This window comes from Sinohyriopsis cumingii, unplaced genomic scaffold, assembly GCF_028554795.1.
Source record: "Sinohyriopsis cumingii isolate HCF-2022 unplaced genomic scaffold, ASM2855479v2 utg001339l, whole genome shotgun sequence".
Taxonomy (NCBI): Eukaryota; Metazoa; Mollusca; class Bivalvia; order Unionida; family Unionidae; genus Sinohyriopsis; species Sinohyriopsis cumingii.
In genome coordinates this window covers 511,075-535,661 of record NW_028315985.1, presented here as the reverse complement: position 1 = coordinate 535,661, position 24,587 = coordinate 511,075, and the positions used below count along the sequence as shown (strand labels likewise).

At 33.5% G+C, this 24,587-nt stretch overlaps 1 protein-coding gene across 4 annotated transcripts in view; it reads right to left on the bottom strand.

The window, feature by feature from the left end:
* Positions 1-24,587, bottom strand: part of LOC149772612 (uncharacterized) — a 143,257-nt gene that overhangs the window by 69,776 nt on the left and 48,894 nt on the right. For all 4 annotated transcript variants that reach the window (XM_089947546.1, XM_089947549.1, XM_089947550.1 and 1 more), the window contains exons 5-6: positions 22,269-22,497; positions 18,960-19,241 (exon numbers count right to left, since the gene is read on the bottom strand). In XM_089947546.1, the coding sequence (XP_089803672.1) occupies positions 18,960-19,241; positions 22,269-22,497 (511 nt within the window). The remainder of the gene's footprint in view (positions 1-18,959; positions 19,242-22,268; positions 22,498-24,587) is intronic.

Sequence of the window (24,587 nt, the reverse complement as noted above, 5' to 3'; positions counted from 1 at the left end):
TAATACAAAATACAGCCACATTTCATGGTGGAACATCATTATGTGCGTATAGTTTAAAGTTCAAGCCAAGAATCTTTTCTGTCAAATAGTCAAATTTTGCTGAATAACATTTTTAATGACATTACTTGAAGGTTTTAAATTTTTTTGTAATGTTCACTATATCTCATGGAGGATCAACATCATCTGTACAGATTTAAAAGGATTCCATGTCAATACAATCTCTGCAAGTTTGGTTAAAATGGGATGTTGAAATAAAGTTAAAAGTAACATTTGACAGATAGAAAACTGATGACATATGCCAGACTCTTGACAATATCGTAGGTTCACTGGAACTCATTTTGAAGTGAAGTTAAAGAATTTTGATCACGACAGAAAAGTTGAGATAACTTAGACTTTTGATTTTGAGCTCATCTGAAACTATTACAGCTACCACTGTAATGTCAGTGATACATGATTATATGCATAAAAGATGTAATACATAGTTCATCCAAATATTAATCTAAGCTTGAATACAAAATCAGAATTTGAATCTGTTATTACATTCCTTTTTCAGTTAATTATGACTGACAACTGTTTTGGACATTTGTCTTGTGTCAATATTATTTGTAATATAGGTTGATTCATGAATGTTTTGCATTTAATGGCTGATAATCAATGGAGAATAAAACAGCAAACTATAATTATTTTTAGAAAGAAGACAAATTAAGAATCATTTCAATACTGAATCTAAATCATATATAATGTTCCTTAAGTTAAATTTTAATAGATGTTTAATATCTTATTGTTTCCTTTTCCTACAGTAGAACTCAGCTCTTTCCAGCATTTATTTAATGTCTTGAGAGTTTTGTAGGTTCTAAATTATGCATATAATAAAGTTACTTTTCTTTCATAAAAGTTTTGGTCATATTTAAATAATGCAAACTGTATTATGCTGTGGACTAAGATGTGCTTCATAAAGGCCAATCCAGCCTCTTGGCCATTTTCTAAAGCTGGATCTCTGCATATTTTCTATCAAATTATATAACATGTGTATGGTAATAAATTTATTTACTAATGGTAAATGTGTTGAACAAATATATACCCAGAGACACATCTTTTGGAAACACAAAACAATAATAAATTTACAACAACTAATCATATACAAAACTGTAAACTAGAGCATGCATATCTATTAATTTTATTTTCTGTGTCGAATTTGCATTTCTATTAAAACAAAACTTCCCAATCAATGCAAGAAAGCAGACAAGTGCCTTCAGACAAATGCATGATGAACATTGTCACAGTGTAGTAAGTGTGCCAAGAATAGCTAAAATAGTCCATTTTGTGCTGGTCAATTACAACCTGTAGTTGCCATAAATCTCTAGCAACAGGATTTGTTACCATCTATAAGGTATCCCCAGGTGGCTGAGTAGTCTATGGGTGTCATCTTTTACATATCACTCTCATCTCATCTTGGTCTGTGTGTCTGTGTGCGTGCAAGTCTCAGGATTGGCCAGAGTGGGTATATGAGAAAGCATAACAGTAGGCTTTCTGTAGGTCAGTGGCATTTGCTAGGATCTTCTTCCAATAACAGACTGCTAAAGTGATCTAGTGGTTCGAGCGTCCACCTGGGATGCAGGAGATCGTGGGTTCGAACCCTGGCCGAGTCATATCCAAGACTTTTCCTTGTTAATATTTTATTCAAAAATTATAAAGCGCTAACTAGTTTATATTAACAGGCGGACGATGTGAACCTGCTATCACTCACCTTGTGAATTTTTAGACTGTAAGCTTGCAAAAGCAAATTCAAAGATGTAGTGAAATCCTTGACAGAAAAGAAATATTTCGAGCTCTTAGATGTCATACTGATTTTTTTTTATTGGCCTAACAACAAATGAGTAATTCTGGTTTCACACTAAAATAATTTTAAATAGGGTATTTTAAAACTGATTTGTCTCCGTCCATTTACCAGAAGTGAATCACAGTTGCATGACTTATACTTTAATTAATTTTGAGGAAACAAACCTTGTCAATAGTACTGAACATTACAATGATGATTGTGACATTTATATCTACTTGGAAAATTTGCATTTTGTTAGTTTTCTGTAGCCTTTTTCTGTTTTTTGGGTCATAAAATTGTAGGGTCAATGATTTGAAAATTGGAGTATAAAAATTCAGCTAATGATGATAATTAAATCTCAGCCAATCATATGCATGATCATTCCATTAGTATACATTGATCTCACTCATGATCAAACACATATGAGAAATTAATGAAACGATAGTTCAAGTTTGATTGAAATCAGGTCACAAATACTGGTTTCAGAATGGTAGCAAACAATTGTTGACATTCTGATGCATGGACGCATGATAAGGAGCACATTACAAAGCCAGGGCCATAACATATGCTCACTTAGTTTGGGTAATATTTACTGGAAAAGGTCAATTCAGAGCAAATACATTTGGAGGTAAGAATCCTTCCAATCACACCCCAATATTTGTGAAAAAATTGTGAAGCCCAAATTTATACACTATGTTTCAGATAATTCACACCTTATGGGATCAAATTATTGTTTTGTGACTTCAACTACTGGATATGTAACATGTCAATAAAGATGACTTGATACTGAAGCAAGACAAATAAATCACAATGTTTGTTTATTTTAAAGGAATGCATTGCAAATCGTCAACTGGACACATAACTAATAATTACGCCACACTGTTTGCAGTTGCTGGACTTGACATACAGTATATGCGTCGTGATTACAGATCGTCCACTCAAAAATGTATAGACTGTCCATGTGTCTGGTGATTCTTCCCTAAGCCCAACGGACATCCGCTCCATCTAGTGGAAATCAGATATGTTGCTGTTGTTGTTATAGGGCTTAACGCCATTTTTCAGCACAAGATAGGATATACATGGCGGCCAGTATTAATGGTGGAGGAAGAACCGGGAAAACCCCGGAAAGAACCACCGACCCACGAGAAGCTACCGGCAAGCTTTCTCACATATCCACATTTGCCGAGCCTTGGACACGAACTCACGCAGACAGAGGTGAGATGGCAGTGATCCGTGACGGACAGCGCTTTAGACCACTCGGCCACTCTGGGCCCCCGAAATCAGTTATGGATTTTATTGTTGCCATAAGTGAGCTGTATAGCACCCCTCACTGAATTTATTTAAGTCATACCATGAGACAACAGACAGGAGAAGCCTTTTGACCATAATGCCGCCACAGTAGGTCTCAACTGCATATATAGTACCTGTACAAATCGTATAGTAGTAACATTATATGTGGTGTTTAGTTGTGGGCTAGCTATGCATATGCACCAACAAACATGTATAACACAATGTAGACACAATACTACATTTTAAATTTCATGGATATCCCTCACCCTAGTTCCATGGCAGAGCTTATACCAAACAATGGCCTGTCTACAACATACATTCCTGATGATCGACTATGTGCACATATACCTGTTATCATATTAGATACACACACACACACACACACACACACACACACACATATATATATATATATATATATATATATATATATATATATATATATATATATATATATACAGTAGGTTCCAGAACCAGTCGCGGATCAGGAGGAATCGCGAATGTTTGGTACGAGTCACTAAAAATGCTAATAAATGCTTATTTCTAGGGTTTAAATCCTAAATATGACCCAAATCATGCTCCCAAAGCACTTTAATTTCATTTGAAAGTTAGTTTAATGCATTACCCTTAAAAAGATAAATAAATGGTTGACATAAAAGTAGAGTACAGTATCGCCTAATGGGTATTTGCCACACTAGCGCATGTACAGTACGGTACATGTATACTAATATTACCCCTATACTAATTCATTGGCTGCCGTTTTGTTTTGCACTCACAGTAAGGTAAAACCAAGTAATGAATGGGACTGTAAACTTAATGACTGACATTTTTTTTGTCATTGTCAGGAAGGTAAACTAGGTAAACTTCATATGTCACAGAAGTCATATAACGAACGTACAATTCAATAAAATAAAGAAAACATGCACGTAGAGGGTACCAATGAAAATTTCGCGAATCCGTGAATTCGCGAATCCAGAAACGCGAATGCACGAGGTATTACTGTATATATATATATATATATATATATATATATATATATATATATATATATATATATATATATATATATATATATATGGATAGATAGATAGGTAGATAGATAGATAGATATAATCAAACTGAGCTCTATATCATGTGGTACCTTCAATGTTCTTTCTCAAGAAATTATATTTCATGTCAGCGCTAGTTGTACTGGCTATTATTTTGTCACAGTTTCACTTTAATTTCCATACCATTACCAGGACCCACTTTAAAATAAAATTATAGAAAGAAGTAATATAAATTGATGATTACAATGAATGCAATACTATTTATACAAAACATGTATGATCAAGTACACAGAATATTAGGACAGGTCATAACTGTTTCCCAAATATTTATTTTACAAGAATATGTGGCATTCTATAATAAAATGGTACATTTGATGTGAGCTATCCAAGAAAATGTTCTTTTGTAGATTTAAGTTTGTACAAAATTGTTTATCAGAGATTATTACATTTGTTTTATAAATTCATGGAGTTGTGTACACTGTATTGACGTCTTGTCTCTATCAATAATCATTCATGACTTGAACAAAGTAATTTCACTTTTGAAGCGTTATGTTTCATCCATATCATAGCGAATCCATCATCAGATACAATCTAAGGGATGACATTGGGACTATGAATTCAGCCACTATGGCTGTAACTGTTGCCTCCTGACTTGAGTAGACAATGATCAGAGAGGACAGGTTCTAGGAGTTTCTTTTCAATATCATGCTTCGATGTTTCAAAAACCGACAACAAAAACAACAAATTATATATAATTATTTTTTATTTGGCCTAATATTATGTTTTATTCCTAACCAAAAAAAAATATTTTCTTTTGGCAAGCAAAGCCAGAGCAAAAAAGAATGTGTCCTAGTTGGGACAGTGATTAGAAGTGAAATATTCATCAGATATAAACGACACAGTAGTCACTGATTTCGGCAATTGTTTGGAAATAAGGGATTTGCTAAATACAAAAATGTCCTGACTAATGAACAATCTGAACCAGTAAAGAAGAAACACACGGAAACATCTGTGAAAATATGCTTTTATTTGTATTTCATTCTTGCAGTAGGTATATTAATTGCAAAGCCTAACAAATAGACAACAAAAGTTGTTTTGTATAAAAATACAAATACTTTATTCACCATTTATTTGAAAATGGAAAAATTAAATATGTTTGTTTCTGGATGATTATATTAGCCAGATAAAAGATTAAATTTCTTCTTTTTTGATGCAGCATTCAATCATAGGAAGTCTCAGTGTACTGAAGCATCTGCAAGTATTGCTTTTAGATTTCACTGAAAGCCAGTAGCGTTCACAGATTATATACATTTTCTTAAGTGAGACCTAAAGCATTGTCGTAAATTACAACAACAAAAAAAAGCGTCGGCCTGCTATGTGATTGCATTAAAGTGAATTATTGTCTGCATAAAATTGTTTTTGTCAGTAGTATCAGTAAACAATGTATTCCTACATCAACATAGTTTGATCTGCCTCAGAGCAGCTAAAAGCCCTACCATTTAATATTCTGAAAAGCCTAGGGGGAAATTGGTATGAGTGTTTTAACTCTTCAAAAGTTGTGTTATGCTTCTTTAACATGCAGAGAAATGAAAAATGATCTTAACAGATTTGTTAATTACTCACAATTAGTACAAACAAAATGAACTATGTGTTTTGGTAACTTTATAACCAGACAATTAAGTCGCACATTGGTAAATAGAAATTGTCAGAAATTAAAACTATATACCTCTGAGAAGAATGATAGATATTTGTTGAGAATTAGACACATATTTAGTCAAACCAGGAAAGATATTCATGTTCTTAAAAAAAGAATTATATTAAATCATAAAGTTCTAACCATATGCAGGCAAGGTCTGGGGTTTCCAAAAACAGTAGAAAAGTTCATAACATATATTAAAACTTACACAAAAATGAAGTTAATAGTCATCTTTGTGGAACGTTTCTACCTTTACAAATACAAAGAATCATAAACACTCATATAAATATCATCAATGGTAAACCAACCACACTATCGTTTATATCTTATGGTCATACAACATACATACATACATACATACATACATACATACACATACATACATACATATACACACAAACACACACACATACATATATATACATACATACATACATACACACAAAGATACACATACATACATACATACACAAACACACACACATACATACATACATACATGCACAAACTCATACATGAATGCATACATACATATATACTTACATACATACATACATACATACATACATACATACATACATGCATACATACATGCATGCATGCATGCTTGCATGCATACACCCATCCATCCATCCATCCATCCATACATGCACAAACACATACATACATGCATGCATACATACATACATATATACATACATACACAGACACACACAAGCACACATACATACATACATACATACATGCATATATATATACTTACATACTTACATAGTTGCATTACATATGCAAACACATGCATACATCCATCCATCCATCCATCCATACATATATAGATACATACATACATACATTTATACATACATACATACATACATACATACATACATACATACATGCATACATACATGCATACATATATGCATACACACATGCAGGCACACACACACATACATATATACAGATATGCATATATACATACATATATATGCAAAAAACATATAGGTGCACATAAAATGTTTTTCTTACTATTTAAATAGCATTCAGAGAACATGAAAATGTGCAGAATAAATATGATTAAAGACACAATGCTTGTTGCTGTCTTCATAGCCTACTTAAAATGCAGGGGGCCTCAAGGGGGCACAATGGTCTAATGTGCTTGGTTTTACCGATCACTGCCATCTCTCCTCTGTCCACATGAGTTCAAGTCTTGGGCTCAGTCAATGTAGGCATGTAAGAAATTGTACCAGTAGTACTGGTGGCTTTCAAGGCTTCTTCCTCTGTCACTTATACTTGCCTGTCATGTGTAGCCTGTCATGTGTAGCCTGTCATGTGCAGAAAAATGCCTTAAACTACCACCAACAAAAACACTTTAGCTCTTGCTTGAATGATTATATCTTGCAAGATGTCACTAAAATGACTAAGATGTTTCCCTCAGAATCAATCCAGGAACACAAATGATTTGGATAATTCCTGGGATTCATCCATCAAGAACACAAAATGGTGAAACTTAAAAAATGTGATCTATACATTTTTACATAATTCCACTATTATGTTGTGCAGCCAAATTTCTGCAATCACTCTGATGAGATCATTTGTTGTTGGTCCCACTTTAGCTATATCTTTCCATTTGATTCCATGCCATTTCAGTTGGGTTAAGATCACAATTTTCTGAAATAGAATTGCACACTGATGTCAGAATTCTACACCAAAATTTACTGTTAGTTAGAGAGATGGGAGTGATGGCAGAGTTGCAAAAGCTTACACATCAAATATTTGTGACAAATATCAGCACATCTAATATAATTTTGTTTCCCTTTGACTATGATATAGGTATACTTATAGGGTTGATACAAGTATTGGGATGCCAGGACAAATCTAAATACTTTATCAGGACAAAAGGATATACATGCATGCAGTTGCTTTTTATGAACATTGTGTAGTCTTAACATAAATAAATTAAATTTTAAATGTACCCAATATCTAAATTTTCTTCATATTAACGACTTTAATTGAATTAAGCAAACATGTCAAAACATATTCTTCATGTTATCTGATTTACTAACAGATCATACATACCTGATGGCAACACATTCCATTAATTGATTCCGTTATCGGCCATTAATATTCAGTCAGTTTTCATGCATGCATCTGATCATTCTATTGATGAAATCAATGAGCATTCATAAATGTTTGTCATAAAAGTTGATAAAGTGTGTTCGTTAAAATTTTTTCTGTAAAAAATTAAGTATTCATACTGTCTTTTAAAATTGAAATATATATGGCTCCCCTGTGACTAATGTCACCAAAAACTTAACTTTTACTGGTGGCATATTGTGGCTTAGCATGATTATGTGAATCTGTCTGCTGCTGTTTCCCTTCATTATGCAGAATAGCACAGTCTTGCTCATTAATCCTCTAACAATCTTTGAATTTCCTTCCCAAATTATATGGGGTTGTGCTCTAATGCATCTCTTATTTCTTCTCTCTCTGTGACTCTTTCAGAAAAGTTTTGGCAAAATGCTGTTGTCCATTTCACTAGCTAAAAACTAAATGAGAAACAGATATAATATTTTACCATGTACCAAGAAACATAAAAATGTTGTGTGCAAGTGTCATTTGACAGCAGTAGCCTGAGAGCCATTCCTGCATTTGTTATCATTTCTAGTTTCCTACTCTGCAACAATCATGACAAACACACTAACAAAGCATGTTATACAATACCCATATATTACAATAAACAGGAAATAATTAGAACTTATCAACTTTGAACTCAATAATATGTCAACCTCCACATAATAAGAGTAATTAAAAGACTCACAGTAAACTAGAGACTTCATGACCTTTAAACACTTGGCTAAGTAATTTCTTGCACTACATATATATATATATATATATATATATATATATATATATATATATATATATATATATATATATATATATATATATTGTTATTTATATTTAAGTTAATTACTTGTTTGTTAGTTTAAAATTTTTTTATTCCATTACATGCTAGTATAAAGTAACTTTGTTTACCGGACTTGACATTTTCTAGAAATTCACTTCAGTTCTGTTTGACCTGACTGGTATAATAATAGAAACACTGTATCTAGTTGCTGACCTTGATTTAGAACCAGTAAGTGTTTTGGTAAACAACTTTTAAAAAAAATCTTTTCATTCTTTCCCAGGGTAAGAACCACTATTTTTAGTTAAGGCCATATTGGGAGTATGTGATCTTAGGTTGTAAAAAGCTTCTTTTTTGTTCTGGAAGGATGACCATGTGACCCTCATTCAGGAATCTGTTTTAGATCTTAAACTTGTGTGTAACTGTTTTTTTTTTCATATAATTTAGTCAGTCGTGCCTTAACAATTGAGATGTCGAGTGTTTCTATGTAGTGTCTAGTTTGGGCTGAGTTTTTTTTCTTCTTCAAATTACTGAATTTCAAGTCATTATTTTCCATGGAAATACATAAGTGCCCCTGCATAATTCTTGGATGAAGACATTTATTAGAAATTATACTAAATTAAAAATTAAAATAATAATTATATTATAATAGTTTTATTTTTGTGTTAGTTTTCAATATAAACAATATTGCCCGCATGGCAGATTCCAGTAATCAAGAGGGATATATTCATATAAGAAAATGCATGACCTAGAAAAAGTAAATGCAATTACAGTAAGCAAAACCTTTTGTTAAATCTAGCAGGACAAAAAAAAAGACTTGTAGAAAGTATATTACCTCTGCTTAAAGGAACCAACATTTAATAATAATAATAATAATAATAATAATAATAATAATAATAATAATAATAATAATAATAATAATAAATGGTTGTGGAATATTTGTATTCTAATAGCATCTATCCAGTCATTTAGTTCCTTCTTTTCCTCTTTTAGAACAACCCGACTGTACAATGCTACACATAAAGTGAGTATGGCCAGATGCTGCCAATGCATCAGATAATCTCCCTTGCAGATGGTAAACAGGACATATGATATTCGATACATGAAGCTTAGAAATCCACTACCCTGAAACAGCTTCCTGTTATGTAGATATTTTGTAAGTCTTGTTACATGATTTTATCTGATTGTTACAGTTTTTATTCATGGTTATAAATTACACAGAATATCTTTAGTTAAATTTTGTCTGTGTGATATGTTAAGAGTTTAATATTACATATGATCTATAAATAATTGCATAAGTATGTAATAAGACCTAATGGCTTAATTTCTCATTGGTTGATCAGGTTTCAATATTTCTATAAGGATTCAGTAACTTCCCATTGGTTGGGTTAGGTCAAACGCATAGGCCAGTTCAATGCAAAATGAGTGGTGAGTTCTGTCACGTGGGGTCTATTGCAAAATATAGTCGCACTGGATGAAGTACTGGTATATAAAGAGATCACTGAGCAACCAGTTTCTTTCCAACTTTGGAGTCATTATTATTTCTTGTGCTCCTGTTGTAAGACTGTGGATGTGTATTATGTTGTACTTCAGTATTATTCAAGAAGAAAAACATTTGTTCAGTGGGAACAGAAAGTGCTCATTATTTGGACAATAATATTATTCTGGAGCTGTGATAAATTTATTCAAAGGAATTCTGGACAATAACATCTTGATAATGTCATGGTTCTTGAAGAACCAGTAAATTTCCAGTTTTGAAATTACAAGGAACATTTCATAGATTTAGGACTTTCATAGACCTTTATAATGATTAGTTTTGATTCACTTGATTGTATTGTAAGTTCCTCTCACAATTATAATTTAAAACTTTGATAATGAAATTGTTAAATTGTACAAATTTGTTGGTTTTGCTTCTTTCTGTTACTTAGTTTAGAGTCATAACAGGAAATATTGGGGGCCCATCTGGGAGATAAACTTTAGAGCAATTGAAATTGTTTTGAAATTTAAATTCATTTTATTTTGGAATTTTGTTGTCTCTCATCTTTTAATTTTAAATAGCGAAAACAAATATAAAGTTGAGATCCTTATTTAAAATGCTTCCCAGTTAGAATCCTTGAGAATGGTTGCATTACTCCAGCTTGCCAGATAATGTGATCCTTCAGAGGCAAAGGTAACCTTGTTAAAATAATAAATAAACAATAATTTGGTTATATATTTGGTAGAAAAGAATATTTTGGATAAAAGTGCTTTGGATTTGATTAGTATGTCTTCATCTGACTTTAAAATACAAGAATAAAATGGAGTTAAGAAAACTTGAGTTTCAAATTTTGAATAAAATATGGATTTAGAATTAACATAAGTTCAGTTTCAGATAGAAACTATGCAAAGGAAAAAGAAAAAGTTAAAAGGATGAAAAAGGAAGAACGACAAATGCAAATACAAAAAGAGAAGCAAATGAAATTGTCAATACAAAAACAAAATGAAGTAAGTGAATTTCTAATTAGATCAAAATAAGTAGAACTGGCAAGCATGAAGTACCCCACTTACGAAAGTTCAATTTTTGATTTTACAAAAAATCATAGATTATTACCCACTTTTAAAGAAAAAGATGTAGGTCAGTATTTTTCAAAATTCTGAAAAAATAGCTGACAATTTAAAATGACCAAGAGAGCACAGGATTTTGTTGTTAGTAAGTATTCTTAGGCTTGTGAAATGTATACTTCACCGTCAGTTGAAGCAAGCGGTGATTATGGTTTGGTTAAAAAATGTATCTTGAATGGATATGACTAGGTACCTGAGCAAATTGATAGAGGTTTCAGATTTGCAAACAACACAAAAAAGAAAAACAAATAGCCAAACCCATGTTGTGTTTGTTTGGGAAAAAAAACTATTTGACTGGTGGTGTACATCTATAATTATCAAGATTATGACACTTAGACAACTGATATTAGTTGAAGAGTTCAACAACTGCCTTCATATTAAAGTCAAACCTTGATAAACACAAGATAGAAAGTGTTGCTCTTACAATGGATGAATATTTATTGGCTCTAAAAGTTTTGTTTGTTAATAATTTTTCTTCTATGTGGCTTTGTAAGTAATAAACCAACTCAGATTCAAGCAAGTTCTTACAACTTTCAATCTTGTGCAACTAATAAGAATCCAACATCTGATGTCTCTTTCTGTGTGCACTTATTGCAAGAAATTGGTGCATGTTATTTCTGACTGCTTTAAATTATAGAATAAGCAACACAATAAAGGCACTGCAGTTCCAAATGATCTTGTTTCTCATAGGTAAGGTCATGGTCTGGTATTGGAAAATATACATTTTGTTGGGTCAAACACAGCCCCGTCTGACTCTGTTATAGAATATTATGAACTATTCATATCGAAAGGTTCTAAATCTCTTATTGGATAATCATGTCTCTAATAAAATAGTAAGTGACACAAGAGCTTCCCAGAGTCTTTTAGTGGCAAGCAAACTGCATTTGTGTGAGAAGTCTTATACTTCTTCTGAAAGTTTTCTTATTCTGAGAGTAGATTGTGGTTTTGTTAACATTCCTCTTCATAATATTAACACCAGAATTAGTTTCAGGGTAAGTAACTACTGGTGTTGTGAATTCTTTGCCTATTGAGAGTTTGTTCATTTATTGCTTGGCTATGAATCAGCTGGAGATAAGTTTGTGGTTAATCCACTTATAACTAACAAGCCTTTCTTGGATCAAAAGGATGATCTTATTGAGGAAGAACATATCCTTGATTTACAACAGCTTTAGCAAAAAGAGCTCTTGAGAATAAAGTTGATGAGGAATCTATTTCTCTAGCTGACACATGTATTGGTCAGGCTTTTGACGAGGTTACGTTTGCTCCTGTTACTGATAAATCAAAAGATATTGACTACTGATTCTCTAATTTCTAATCATTTGTCATTGAAAATGATTTTGAGATCACCTATTTGTTTCAGATGGCTATTAGCAAAGCTGACTTCAGAGTCTTCCGAACTTAATATAGTTTCAAAACTTGGGTCATTGTGAGAAAATGGAAACCACCTGAGGCACCTGCTGATGAGTTGTCAGTAAGTTATCAAAAATGTGGAACCTAAGTCATACTGACAGAAAAGTCTTAGACTAGCTCATGAAACTCCCTTTGCTGGTCATCTGGAAGTCAGTAAAACCTACCACAAAATCTGTATCATTTGTATTAGCCTAAACGTAAGAGTTATGTTTCTAACTACTGAAATCCTAACCAACAGATACCCCAAAGCTCATTTACAACCAAATGATGCATTTGAAGACGCACTCAGTAGGATAATGATAGATTGCAAAAAGAAAACTTCAGGCAACCAATTCTTGTTGAACATGATGTATGTATCAAAAACAGGTTCTAGTTTATATGTCAGGGATCAACCAGCAATTTATGTATTAATTAGGTATTCAACAGTTAAAAGTCTGCTGTGTATCACTCTGAAAACCAAGGGGCAATGGAAAACTTTCATCAAACTTTAAAGAATATATTGGTTTGATGTAGAAAACATTGGGATGAAGGTATTCATTTACTGTTGTTTGCTGTTGGCAATTCAGTTCCCTAGTCCCATTGATTTAGTCCTTTTGAACCTGTCTCTTTTTGGACACACTGTTCATGGACCATTGAAGTTTTTGTTGTTGTTCTAGGGTTTAAAGCCATTTTTCAGCACAAGATAGGCTATACATGGCGGCCAGTATAACTGGTGGAGGAAGAACCTTGGAAAACCCAGGGAAGAACCACAGACCCACGAGAAGCCACTGGCAGGCTTTCCCACGTACCCATGCTAGCCAAGTCTTGGACTCGAAAGCACACAGACAGAGGTAAGATGGCAGTAATCCAGAACGGTGAGCGCTTTAGACCACTCGGCCACTCGGGGCCCCAACCATTGAAGTAGAAGAGCAAATGTTCCTTTTAACAGAAGAATCAGAGATCAAATTATTTTATTATGTCTCTGATAAAACTACTAAGTAAAAAACTTTTCATCCTAGTAATAAAGTTCTGTCTCTCTTTAAAATCCTCCTCAGGTTAGATAAATTATAAAGTTAAACAGAAAGTGACTTAAAATATGTCAACACTCCTGAATGGCAGAAACAAAAATAACTTCATCAGCAGTCATGTAAGAGTGATTAAATATTGAGATAGCTCTGTAAATCATTCAATAAATTTAGTAGCTCCTGTCCAACAGAATGATGCATTAAATGATGACATACAAACGGAATGTAATAGCTTTGGTACATAAATAAGTAATACTTATAGGCATTTAAACTTCAATATTATTGCTATTAATTCTACTTTGCAGCTTTGGTTTGTATGTACACCTGCTGGAATTTACGTAATTCTCTTTTGATGTTCTTGCTCAATAAGTGATCATAATTAAAGTGCTTATTGTACTGGATATTAATTTTTCAGCTTCCTGTTATGATTGCTACCCTCAATCATCATCTCTATCCAACCAAATTCTCTTGTTCTCTCACATTAACTCTTTCTCTCACACACACGCACATTAACTCCCCCCAAAAAATGTTTCTTGCAGTCACAAAACCAAATCATGATACTAATAAAATATCAGTTTATGAAAATGAATTAAGACTTGCTATATTGATTGCAAAAAATTATGTTTTGTTATATTTCCCTAAAGTTGGTTTGTAGAAGTACATAATGGATCAACCGTCAAATATTTGGTGCCGGAAGTTTCCTTTCAATTCTGCTTTAGAATCCAAAGTCTGTCCATGTGACTTGAAACTTAAGTCTGGTTCCCTAATATTTTATGGACAGTGATTTTGTAATGAAGGCTCAACTGATAAGCCCTGTCTAAAAACTACATGTTGTGCATCATATTTAACAACAAAATATTTCATATGAATTCACTCCAACATCTTAGAAGGGATCATTGGTCAAAATGTACAAGATAGTAACCTAACCAGTAATACATCAAAATGTGCCTGTATTCTGGAATAGTAGTAGTGCAGTATGTTTCTGTAGACAGAAAGAATGAACAGTTCCAAATTAAGTTACACTTACATTTGTATAAACTAAGGATGCATGTTTTAATCCTACAAGGTTTTAAATTATGCTTTTTCATCACTTCACCTTTAAATATTATAATATTAAACTCATCACATGACCAAAAAAAGAATCCTAGATATATTATATTGCCCATTGGTTATAGAACATAGCATCACATGCATCATGGAGCCTGCATAAAAACAATAGCTCTAAGGTAAAGGTGACTTCTTAAAACCTGAAAAATAATCATGCCAAGATCCTATCTGTAAATGTCCTAAAACTTTCCAACTCCTTGCAAAAATAAAGAAACTGATTCTCCACTGAAATACCTTACAGGAATTCAAAAGATGACTATTTCTTCTTTTTAACTGCTTAGTGTTGAAGGCATCTTTAATGTTTTATAGTGATGTGTGTGTGTGTTTGTGATTAGGATTTTTAACGTAGCTTTAACAATTTTTCAGTCATATCGCTTCGATGTCTGCAGTGTGGCAATTTATAGTGATGTCTAGCACTGGGGCATCATGCCACAGACATGTAGTATGATGTCCTTCCCAATCACATTATCCTGACAGCAGGCCAACCAGTCCTAACACTAACCTCTTAATGTTGAGAGCCTAGCGCGGCAGCTGTTAGTACCATTTTTGTAAGTCTTTGGTATGACTTGACCGGAGTTCAAACCCATGACTTCCCACTTCTGAGGTAGATGCTCTAAACACCAAGCCACCAGAGTGGTCGATTTTATAGTGATAATAAGATTTTTAAATATTAGTGGCTGTGTTGGACGTACCGGTTCCCAAAGTGACATCAATTATATTTAGGACAAAGAAGACAGCATTGTAAATATTGCCATCCATTAGAACAAGTAGGGATAACAATATTTCAGAATCATTAACATGGATGTCAGATTCTCACCATTTTAATTAATAATGGACAACAATCACAAAGTCTTCCGGTGAGACTTTCCATTTTGGAGGAATAACAATACACCTCTCCCTTGATAACTTGCACATCACAAGATACAGAAACTGACAGTACTATAAGTGAGCGCACGAGTTACTAACCTCTAAAATCTGAAGTAGGGTTTGCCATCCCAGCTTGGAATCAAGAAGGCTGTTGAGGGGAAGCTAGCCCTGCTGTTTAATGTCCGAATACTCATTTTATATTTGTTTTGAGAATAATTGTCAGTATAAATATTTTTCTAATAAAATTGTTTCCTTTCGGTATAAATTTATTTAATTTGCCATCAAACCTATATTTGAAAGATCAATGAAAACAACTCCAAGAAGTTTTGTCACATATACATGTACCTCACTGATCACCTGCAACGACTGTGTATTGCATCCTTGGTTTTTGCACAACAACACAAGACTCCTTTTGTTTAAATAGTACACTTTCAGACACTTATTTCTTTAATACACCTTAAAACTTGATTTTTTTGCATTTGTTATAACAAAAATGATATCCACACCTGCCCCTAAGTTATAAGCAGGTTTTCAAGTTTTCTTGGCATTAGTTATTGAGAGTAGTCTACCAAGATTTTCAATATGGCTTCCATGGTGGCCCACTTGGACAAAAGAGTCTTACCATTACCATTTGGACCACGTAAACTTCATAAAAAGTCTTTAATGAAAGCACAATGCTGATATATAAGAAGCCATCCAGAAAAAGTAGTCATATATCATGTTTTTCATGATGGTCATTGTGGTGACCATACTGTCAGATTTACACCATTTTTATTAGGACCAACAAGGTATTACAATCAATCCTTTATTAAAGCACTCATGTTGATATGACAATCTATGCAAGAATGATCATAGCAATAAGACTATTCACAAAATGACATACTGGACAGCTGATTGGCACAATTTTTATTTGGGAAAAAGCCATAACTTTACAACTTTAGCCTTGTCAGCATGACTAGACCAGAGGAGCCCCTAGCAAAAGATGGATGAAAAAATGGACAATCATGTAGATTGATGGATAGAAGAATGGGCAAATATAATCCAGTTTAGAAGACCCTCATATTAAGACACGTGTAATCCGTTAGTCAAAAAAGTGCAGTTCTCCATTCAAATAAACTAACCTGGCTAAATTTTATAAATCAAGATGAGTATTACTTTTGATCTTACATGGCATAAATTTGACATCAGATACTTCGTGCAATATCCTAGACTCAAACATGTATATTGCTGGTGTCTATCAGATATCTCATAGTAATGTTCTGACAACACACATTTTATGTTTAGTATAGAAGCTGTTATACTGTAAAGCTAAAATGAATAAGTGTCAAAAACATTACATACCATATTACTATATTGATGAGCAGTAAATATTTAATATGACTACATGTAAACCTGTAAGACTCATTCTCAGTGTATGATAAAGGGATTAACTATAACCAGAAAAATATGAATGACTAACATATATCTCAGTACTCAACTGATGACAGGCAAAACATTTAACTCTCAAAAAAAGTAACCTAAAGTGAAGAACTGTTTGCAAAATATCCAATTATGGACCTAACTGCAAACACACTGGTCTGGTGTAAATGAAGGCTGTAAACAACAATGTAAATATGAATAAAGTGCAGACTATTCTGATTCATTTATAATTTCAACATTCATACACTGTTTGTTTTTAACAATGTTAATCCTTAAGTGATCTGTAGTAAGCTCCTTTAATGCATCAAATATCTCTGCTGGATATTGATGATCCTTTTCATCATGAAAATGGTGATGAATGGGAGATTTGTGCCTGTAATCAATTTAAACATGATAGCTTCAGCTCTGTTGATTGTTATATTCCTATCTTTCTTCAAATTTTGACTGCAGGTGTCTCCAACGAAACGTTTGATTTCATGCTACAAGATCTACAAAGTCCTCGTGTACCTTCCTCTACATGTCACTTACAGGACTCACAGTACTAATTATATAGAAGAATGGGTACCAGTCTAGAAATAGGTAAACATAAAATAGAGGGTTCTGGCTGGCTGGAATAAGTTGATAATGAAAGTAAAATTTTAATAAATTGAATCTTTTGAGAGCTTATATTAGATGCAACTGTACAAAATATAGACAATGCTTTACTGATGAAAGTTCAGTCCATTTACGTACTTGAGTTTTGAAAACTCATTAATGAAATTAACCTTTGAATCTCTGGTGCAGAATTAAAAAATGCATGTTTAAAACTCACTTAAAACCAAGAAATGTTAAGGCTCAAATGGTCTTCTCTACAGAGACACTTACATCAAGGATATGTCGATACTGATATATACAGATTTGCTCATGATCATTCAGAACTTTGATTTTTTAATATTATGGTACTGCCATAAATTCACTATGGGAGATGACTTTGTACTACAGCCATCCTATCCAACATGTAAACAAAAAAAGATCAGATCTGCACAAAAATGATTACTTTTCCTGATGAGCAAATAAGGTTGTATGTATCTTGGTACAATGCTTTATATTTCTGCTTTGATATTTTACATGCAGTTTATAGACATCATAAGGCCTCCAAATTTTTATTCTTTGTAGTTTATCCACCATACACATCTTGTCCATACAGTTTTTACTGAGCATGTGCAGGTAGAATTCGAACATGTTTCGGGAATATTGTGATACAAAATACATTTTCAAGAATAAATTTCAGAATTAGAATAGATAATTAGGATCTGTGCAACCTTTTTGATCAAATGTGTAAATTGTTAGCTCTATGCAAAGGGTGTACTTTTGAGGCCAAAATGTGTACAAATTATGCTAAAGTCACAGGGGATAAACAGGACTGGTATTCCCCACTACCATTTTTGGTGCAGACATACCTAATGTACCTAAATCTGAATAAGGACAACTATATTTGACAGACCAATTGGCTGGAGTAGCACTTGTTTTAATCATTCACATCCTATCATGTGCTATTAATAAAAATGAAACAAATTTACTTTGAGAGGAGCATGCAATTGTGGCCTCATCAGGAAAATGATCCTTGCCAGGAAATTCAGGTGAAAGCTGTCAAACTGTTGTGAATATTTCAGAACCTAAAATAAAATAGCATGACATATTAAAGCTGACAGAAGTTTATATAGCAATTCTATTAATGCATATTCGATATATAGACAATTGATGTTTTATGACTACATGACAAAACTGTTTGGAATGGAAAGGTTCAAACCTCTAACAAACATCCTGGGTTTGGCTGATTCCACTGTCATGTTGGGATTGGTATTATAGGCTCGACAGTATATCATCTTGTCATGATCCAAGTCAGCTGGGATGAAGGTAAGGTTGGCTCCATTGCCTTTACTCTGATTTTCTATGAACCACTCTATGGTTGGATCAGGTCGACTGGTTCCTGTCACACAAGTCAAGGTAACAGGTTCTCCAGATGTTAGAGTCAGGATTGTATCAGAAACTGTCATATTATTCTTCTGCATTTCTATCCAGGTCACCCTAACTGAAACAAAAATAAAAACCCATCAGAAGATGAAAAATTTCACCTGCATAATTTGTGAATAATTTTATTTTTGTGGTATTTTGGAAAATGGCATTGTATTTGTACTTAAGGAATTATGGAAGGTGTTGTATTCACACAAAAATATTGCATGTGCTAACATCAAAACTGACAGTGCTAACTATGAATGGGACAAAAGAAGAATAGCATAAGCTATCCTGCACTTAATGCAGGTGAGCCAAAATGGAGGTTACAATTATATTCTTTCATTCATCGTGTCATGGCAGAAGGATGTTAGTGATTAGGAGGTTGTGTTCCTTGCATTTCATATGTAGTTGTTGCATTTGCTGAAGCCATTTTAGCCAATGGCATCTGGCCATGCCTTGTGACCTGTGCCAATGCTAGTAATGAAGTCACCGAGAATGATTAGCTTGTCTGCCTTCAAAACTTCTGCATTAAGAGACTCCATGTATTCATAAAGATTTTCATTGATCTAATCTGAGTTGGTAAGGTTGGGTGCAAAGGCAGTGTTGGTGGATGCATGTCTTTTTACAGACAGTGAAAGTCTCATTTACATTAGTCTTTCATTCACACCCTTTGAGAGATTTGTGAGTCTGTGAATTCGCTGTTATTTCAAGGCATACCAAACAACAGCTTCACATGGCTCTTCTTTACTTTGGCCACTATAGAAGAAGGTGTAATAGACTTCTTCTCTGGTACGTTGCCCTTCCTCATCAAGGCAAGTTGCACACAAGACTGCTCTCTAGATGTCAAATCTGGCCAGTTCTCTACCAAATTAGCTGTATTTCTCTCAAGTCTATCTGTTGATGTACAATACATTAGTTTGCATACATTCCAGGCACTAATGGTGGCTTGCATCATCTGTGCCTTTGTATTAAGTATCAGCCATGGTATGCTAACTAAGTATAAGGTTAGAGAAGTTTGACACAGACGTACAATGCTCTCCAGAGTTCCGCTGACTAAGTTGATTACATTCTGCCTGAAACTAATTAACTTATCCATTTCTCTTCACTCTTCCACAATTGCACAAATCTTATGTGAGGATTCCTTGGCCTGTTTGCCAACCTTGGTGTCTAAATTCTTGTAGTTACTGGTCATGCAATCCTAATGCCACCAAGGCACACTAAAGGGTCAGTGCTGCAATGCCATGACATCCAATTTCCATCAATTCCTGGCCTATGATTAATTATGATGGCACTTAAGGATGAGTTGCTGATATGTGGCCTCTCCTGGGTTTCATCACACCTTTCCATGGCAATGTAAGTTCTAACAAAATCGTATTCTTGGAACCTCCCTATAACTGTACAATGTTAGGTCTGAAGTTGGTGTTACTGATGTCCAGTGGGAACTTCAAATGTCTTTTTGCATCTGCCTGCATTTCCTAATCCTGCCCTGCACTGTTGTCGAGATGTCTCTTGAGTCAGCTTTTTTGCCTTTGTATATTGTGGCTTCTCACAAAGCTAAGGAAGTGGAGACAACTTTTCATGTTAAATTTCTTCCTCCTGGTGATATCCATACTGGCAGCAATCTCAGCCAACACTTGGTACTAATGATATTGACCATAAGTCAGAACTACATTGCAGGATGACAGCATGTGGTATAAATTTGCGAAACATCCATGCAAGTTAATGTTGGGGTCATCATTTAGTCCCAATGTTTAGAGGTTTGTTGGTGTAGGTAGAACATCATTCACTGAGCATAGATGAGATTCTGGCATCAATTCTCAAGATATCACTCCAAGACAGTTTCCTGGACCATGCAGCTTCTCAGCACAGCCAATCCCCCTGGTTCCTCATGCTGACAACATTAACATAACTGTTTTCCACTCCTGCAAGATATACTTCTTTCTGGGCCATGGCATACTTGCCACTGATATTTGCTGCATGCCACACAGGTCTTTTCAGACTTACCAGCCCAAACCTTCCTGTTGGTATTGTTTCTACCACGTCACTGTTTGTCGATTTGGATTCTGCCTATTCAACTGCCACTCACTATCTACTTGTCTGTACCTCCACTTTTGTTTGTCTAACCTTCTAATCTGCACTGTCTTTCAACATTATCACATGCACAGCCTTGATCACCTTATGTGCCTCTGTCACTGATGATAGTGGTAACTGATGTTTGTTGCCTGTATAGTATAAGCCAATACTAATGAACCTCTTTGGCACTTGCATCCACTGTTGCAATATGTATTGAAAATTCTTTCAACTGTTTATATATCCCATCAATTTGATTTTAAGTACTAGAAATGGCAAATATATTATTGGCAGAAAACCATATGGATAACAACATCCTATGTACTTTATAAGTAGTCCACTCATAACTGTTTATGGATTCTATCAATGTAATTTTAGACACCTGAATTAAAGACTACTTGATCATTAGCTACTAATTGTGCTCTGAGAAGATAATTGCCTAACACTGTTGATACTGATGCAAATGTAGGCATTTATGTGGGTAGTAGGTCCAAATTTGTAACTGTGTCATGAAAATTTTAAACACATGCAAATTATTCAAGGTTATGCATCTGGAAATGGTATGAGGTCTCAAGATTTTGCAGACCAGTTATTTTAGTTCAATGATAATTTAGATATGTTAACTGGAAATATTAACCTAATGACATTCTTCTGAGGATAGTATACATGTGTTTTATAGTTACATGCTACCTTTCATTACTGAAATTTTAGAATTATCTGACTCTCTGCTCTTCTGCCTGAATCAAGGGGAGAGGACTCTTTCTCTGTAGAAAAGCAAAGCTATCTGTCAGTATATGATGTAGTTGATGATTAATAGCCCAGAATGCTTTATAGTGTCTTTCCTACATGTTCTAATGACCACAATTTGTGATTCCTAGCAATTAATCCAATAGCAAAATTAATGATTAATCAACAACAATGATTAATGATTAATCTAGCTAAACACTGCCCTGTCAACACAAAGACAACTGAAATGTGTATGCTTAATTGTGTACACATTTGGAAGAAATATTTTGGGGAAAAAGCTGCTTACTTGCAAAAGTGATAGGAGACGAATCCGTAGAGAAAACAGTCCCCAAAGGCATTGGATACTCAATTCCACAGGAGAATTGCACAGTTTTGTCACTGTTGTCAGACCATGTTGTATTCTGGGGAAGCTCGAATATGCTGCTGGAGACCATTTCAGGTGATGTACAGTTCGCTCCAGCATTTTGTGTGACTGTTGTTTTGTAGAATGTTGCTAAACCAGGTGGATTAACATCCTATAATTTATAAAGAAAGCCAAGTAAAAGCATGGAAAAATATCCATTAGAAAATCAGAATATAATAAATATCTATGATACTGGTCTCAACTAGCAGGGCAAGACTTTTTTCCAATGTGAAATTTGAGACTGTAAAAAAATATGATGATAAAACATCACAAGGAAAATAAAGTATGTGAAGATCTAATAAACCATTATTATATTTAGTTAACAAAATATAAAATATTATGCTTTTTTAAGCATATACTGCACATTAAAAACATATGCCAGTAATTACATTCATGAGAAAAGATGTATAAAAATAGTATGGTATATGTATGTTGACCTGTAGATGAGAAAAGCATGAAGGGTTTAAATTAATGGTTAAAAGAAAAATGCATAGATAGGAAAGAAAAGACAGAGTTATTAGGCTCATCTTTTTGACTGAATCATGAATAATCAAAACTTGAATTTGGAATGTGACATTTTTTAAAGATTTATTTACAAACCAAATTATTTGCAAACATAATATTTGTATCCATTGAATTATATGCAAAACAGTAAATATGCACACAGTGTACCTCCTGTAGATGCTATGCAAAGAACAGATTATAATGAGTGTACATTAAGTGGTAGATATGTCTTACAAATTAAAGAAATTAATGTTGCTAATCATAACAGATAAATGCCTTTTATTTCCAAACACACCTGTAAAATAATTTTGCAAATCATTCTTAAAGATAATTACCTGGTCTTCTTCAAAATGAAAACAAACATCATGTCAAACAGAATATTTTAGACAACAAACTATGCACATAACGTTTGACCTAAAAGCCATACTAGCAGTTTCAGTGACCAGAATAATGATTAGAATGAAATCAACTCATCTACTGCCTGTGGTGATATTATAACGTTAAAGTTTGTGAACCTCTTAGTCTAATAACTATTATCATTTAGATTTAACTGACTACCAACTTATATTATAATACCTGTATATGAAAATCTGCAAAATTATTGCTACATTTGCAAAAAGATGGGATTAAGAGATCTTGACAATATCATAAAAAACGATTAACAGATGAAGCAAATTATGGTCTTTCATGTCAGTGAAGGTATGCAGTATATATATAACCTAAGCAAAGGTACTGATATATGTACTCTGGCAAGTCTATTGAGTATATCAGTTGCAGAAAATAAAACATGAACTGTACACAACTTCTGCACATCTCTCAATTTTCTAGACCTGCTCACAGGCATGCACTTTGCTAGCTTACGCTTACTGAGTTGTATTTGATCTTAAAGCAAGTGGACTTTTACAGTCCTACATAGATGGCAAATCATTCATAGTCACCATTCAATCCATGGTTATGGCCGTTATGTTAATTTGATTTAATTTATATTTGATTTAATTTATATATGATTTAATTTAATTGTCTGTTTGTAAGTATTACATTTTATTTATTTCATTACATGTTAAACTAATGTAATTTTGTTTACTGGAAATTTATATTTTCCACAAATTACATGTAGTCTGACCTGACTGTTTTGTCATAAATACCGAACTTTGTATTAAAAGCTGACCTAGTTCCTGACCTTGACTGAGAATCAAGTAAACAAGTTCTTTTTATAAATCCATTCTTGATCTGTGAATGATAATTATTTATGTGAAATCGAGGCTGACTAAGACTACATGACTTTAGACCTAAATAGCTTCGACGATGTTCTCAAAATTCTGGAGGGATGACCCTCATCTAGGAATTTGTTTTGTGTCTCAAGTTAGTGTATAACCTTTGTTTATAGTGAATTTAGTCAGATGGTCTTCTAAACACTGGCATGTAAGATGTAAGGTGTTTTGTTTTTTCTGTTGAGACCAGCTGAGTTATATTTTAAATTTTCTTCAAACGATTTGGATTCTAAAAGACCAGTTCATTTCTCTGGGAATATTTAAGTGCTCATACTGAATTCTTGGACAGAGATATTTATTTAAATTTTATTTGGAATTCAAACACTGGAATAATATTGTCTGTGGAACAACAAAGAAATGTAGACAGAACACTACACTGGCTATAGTATACATCATTGCCTTCCATTTTGGATTTTTTGTTGGGATT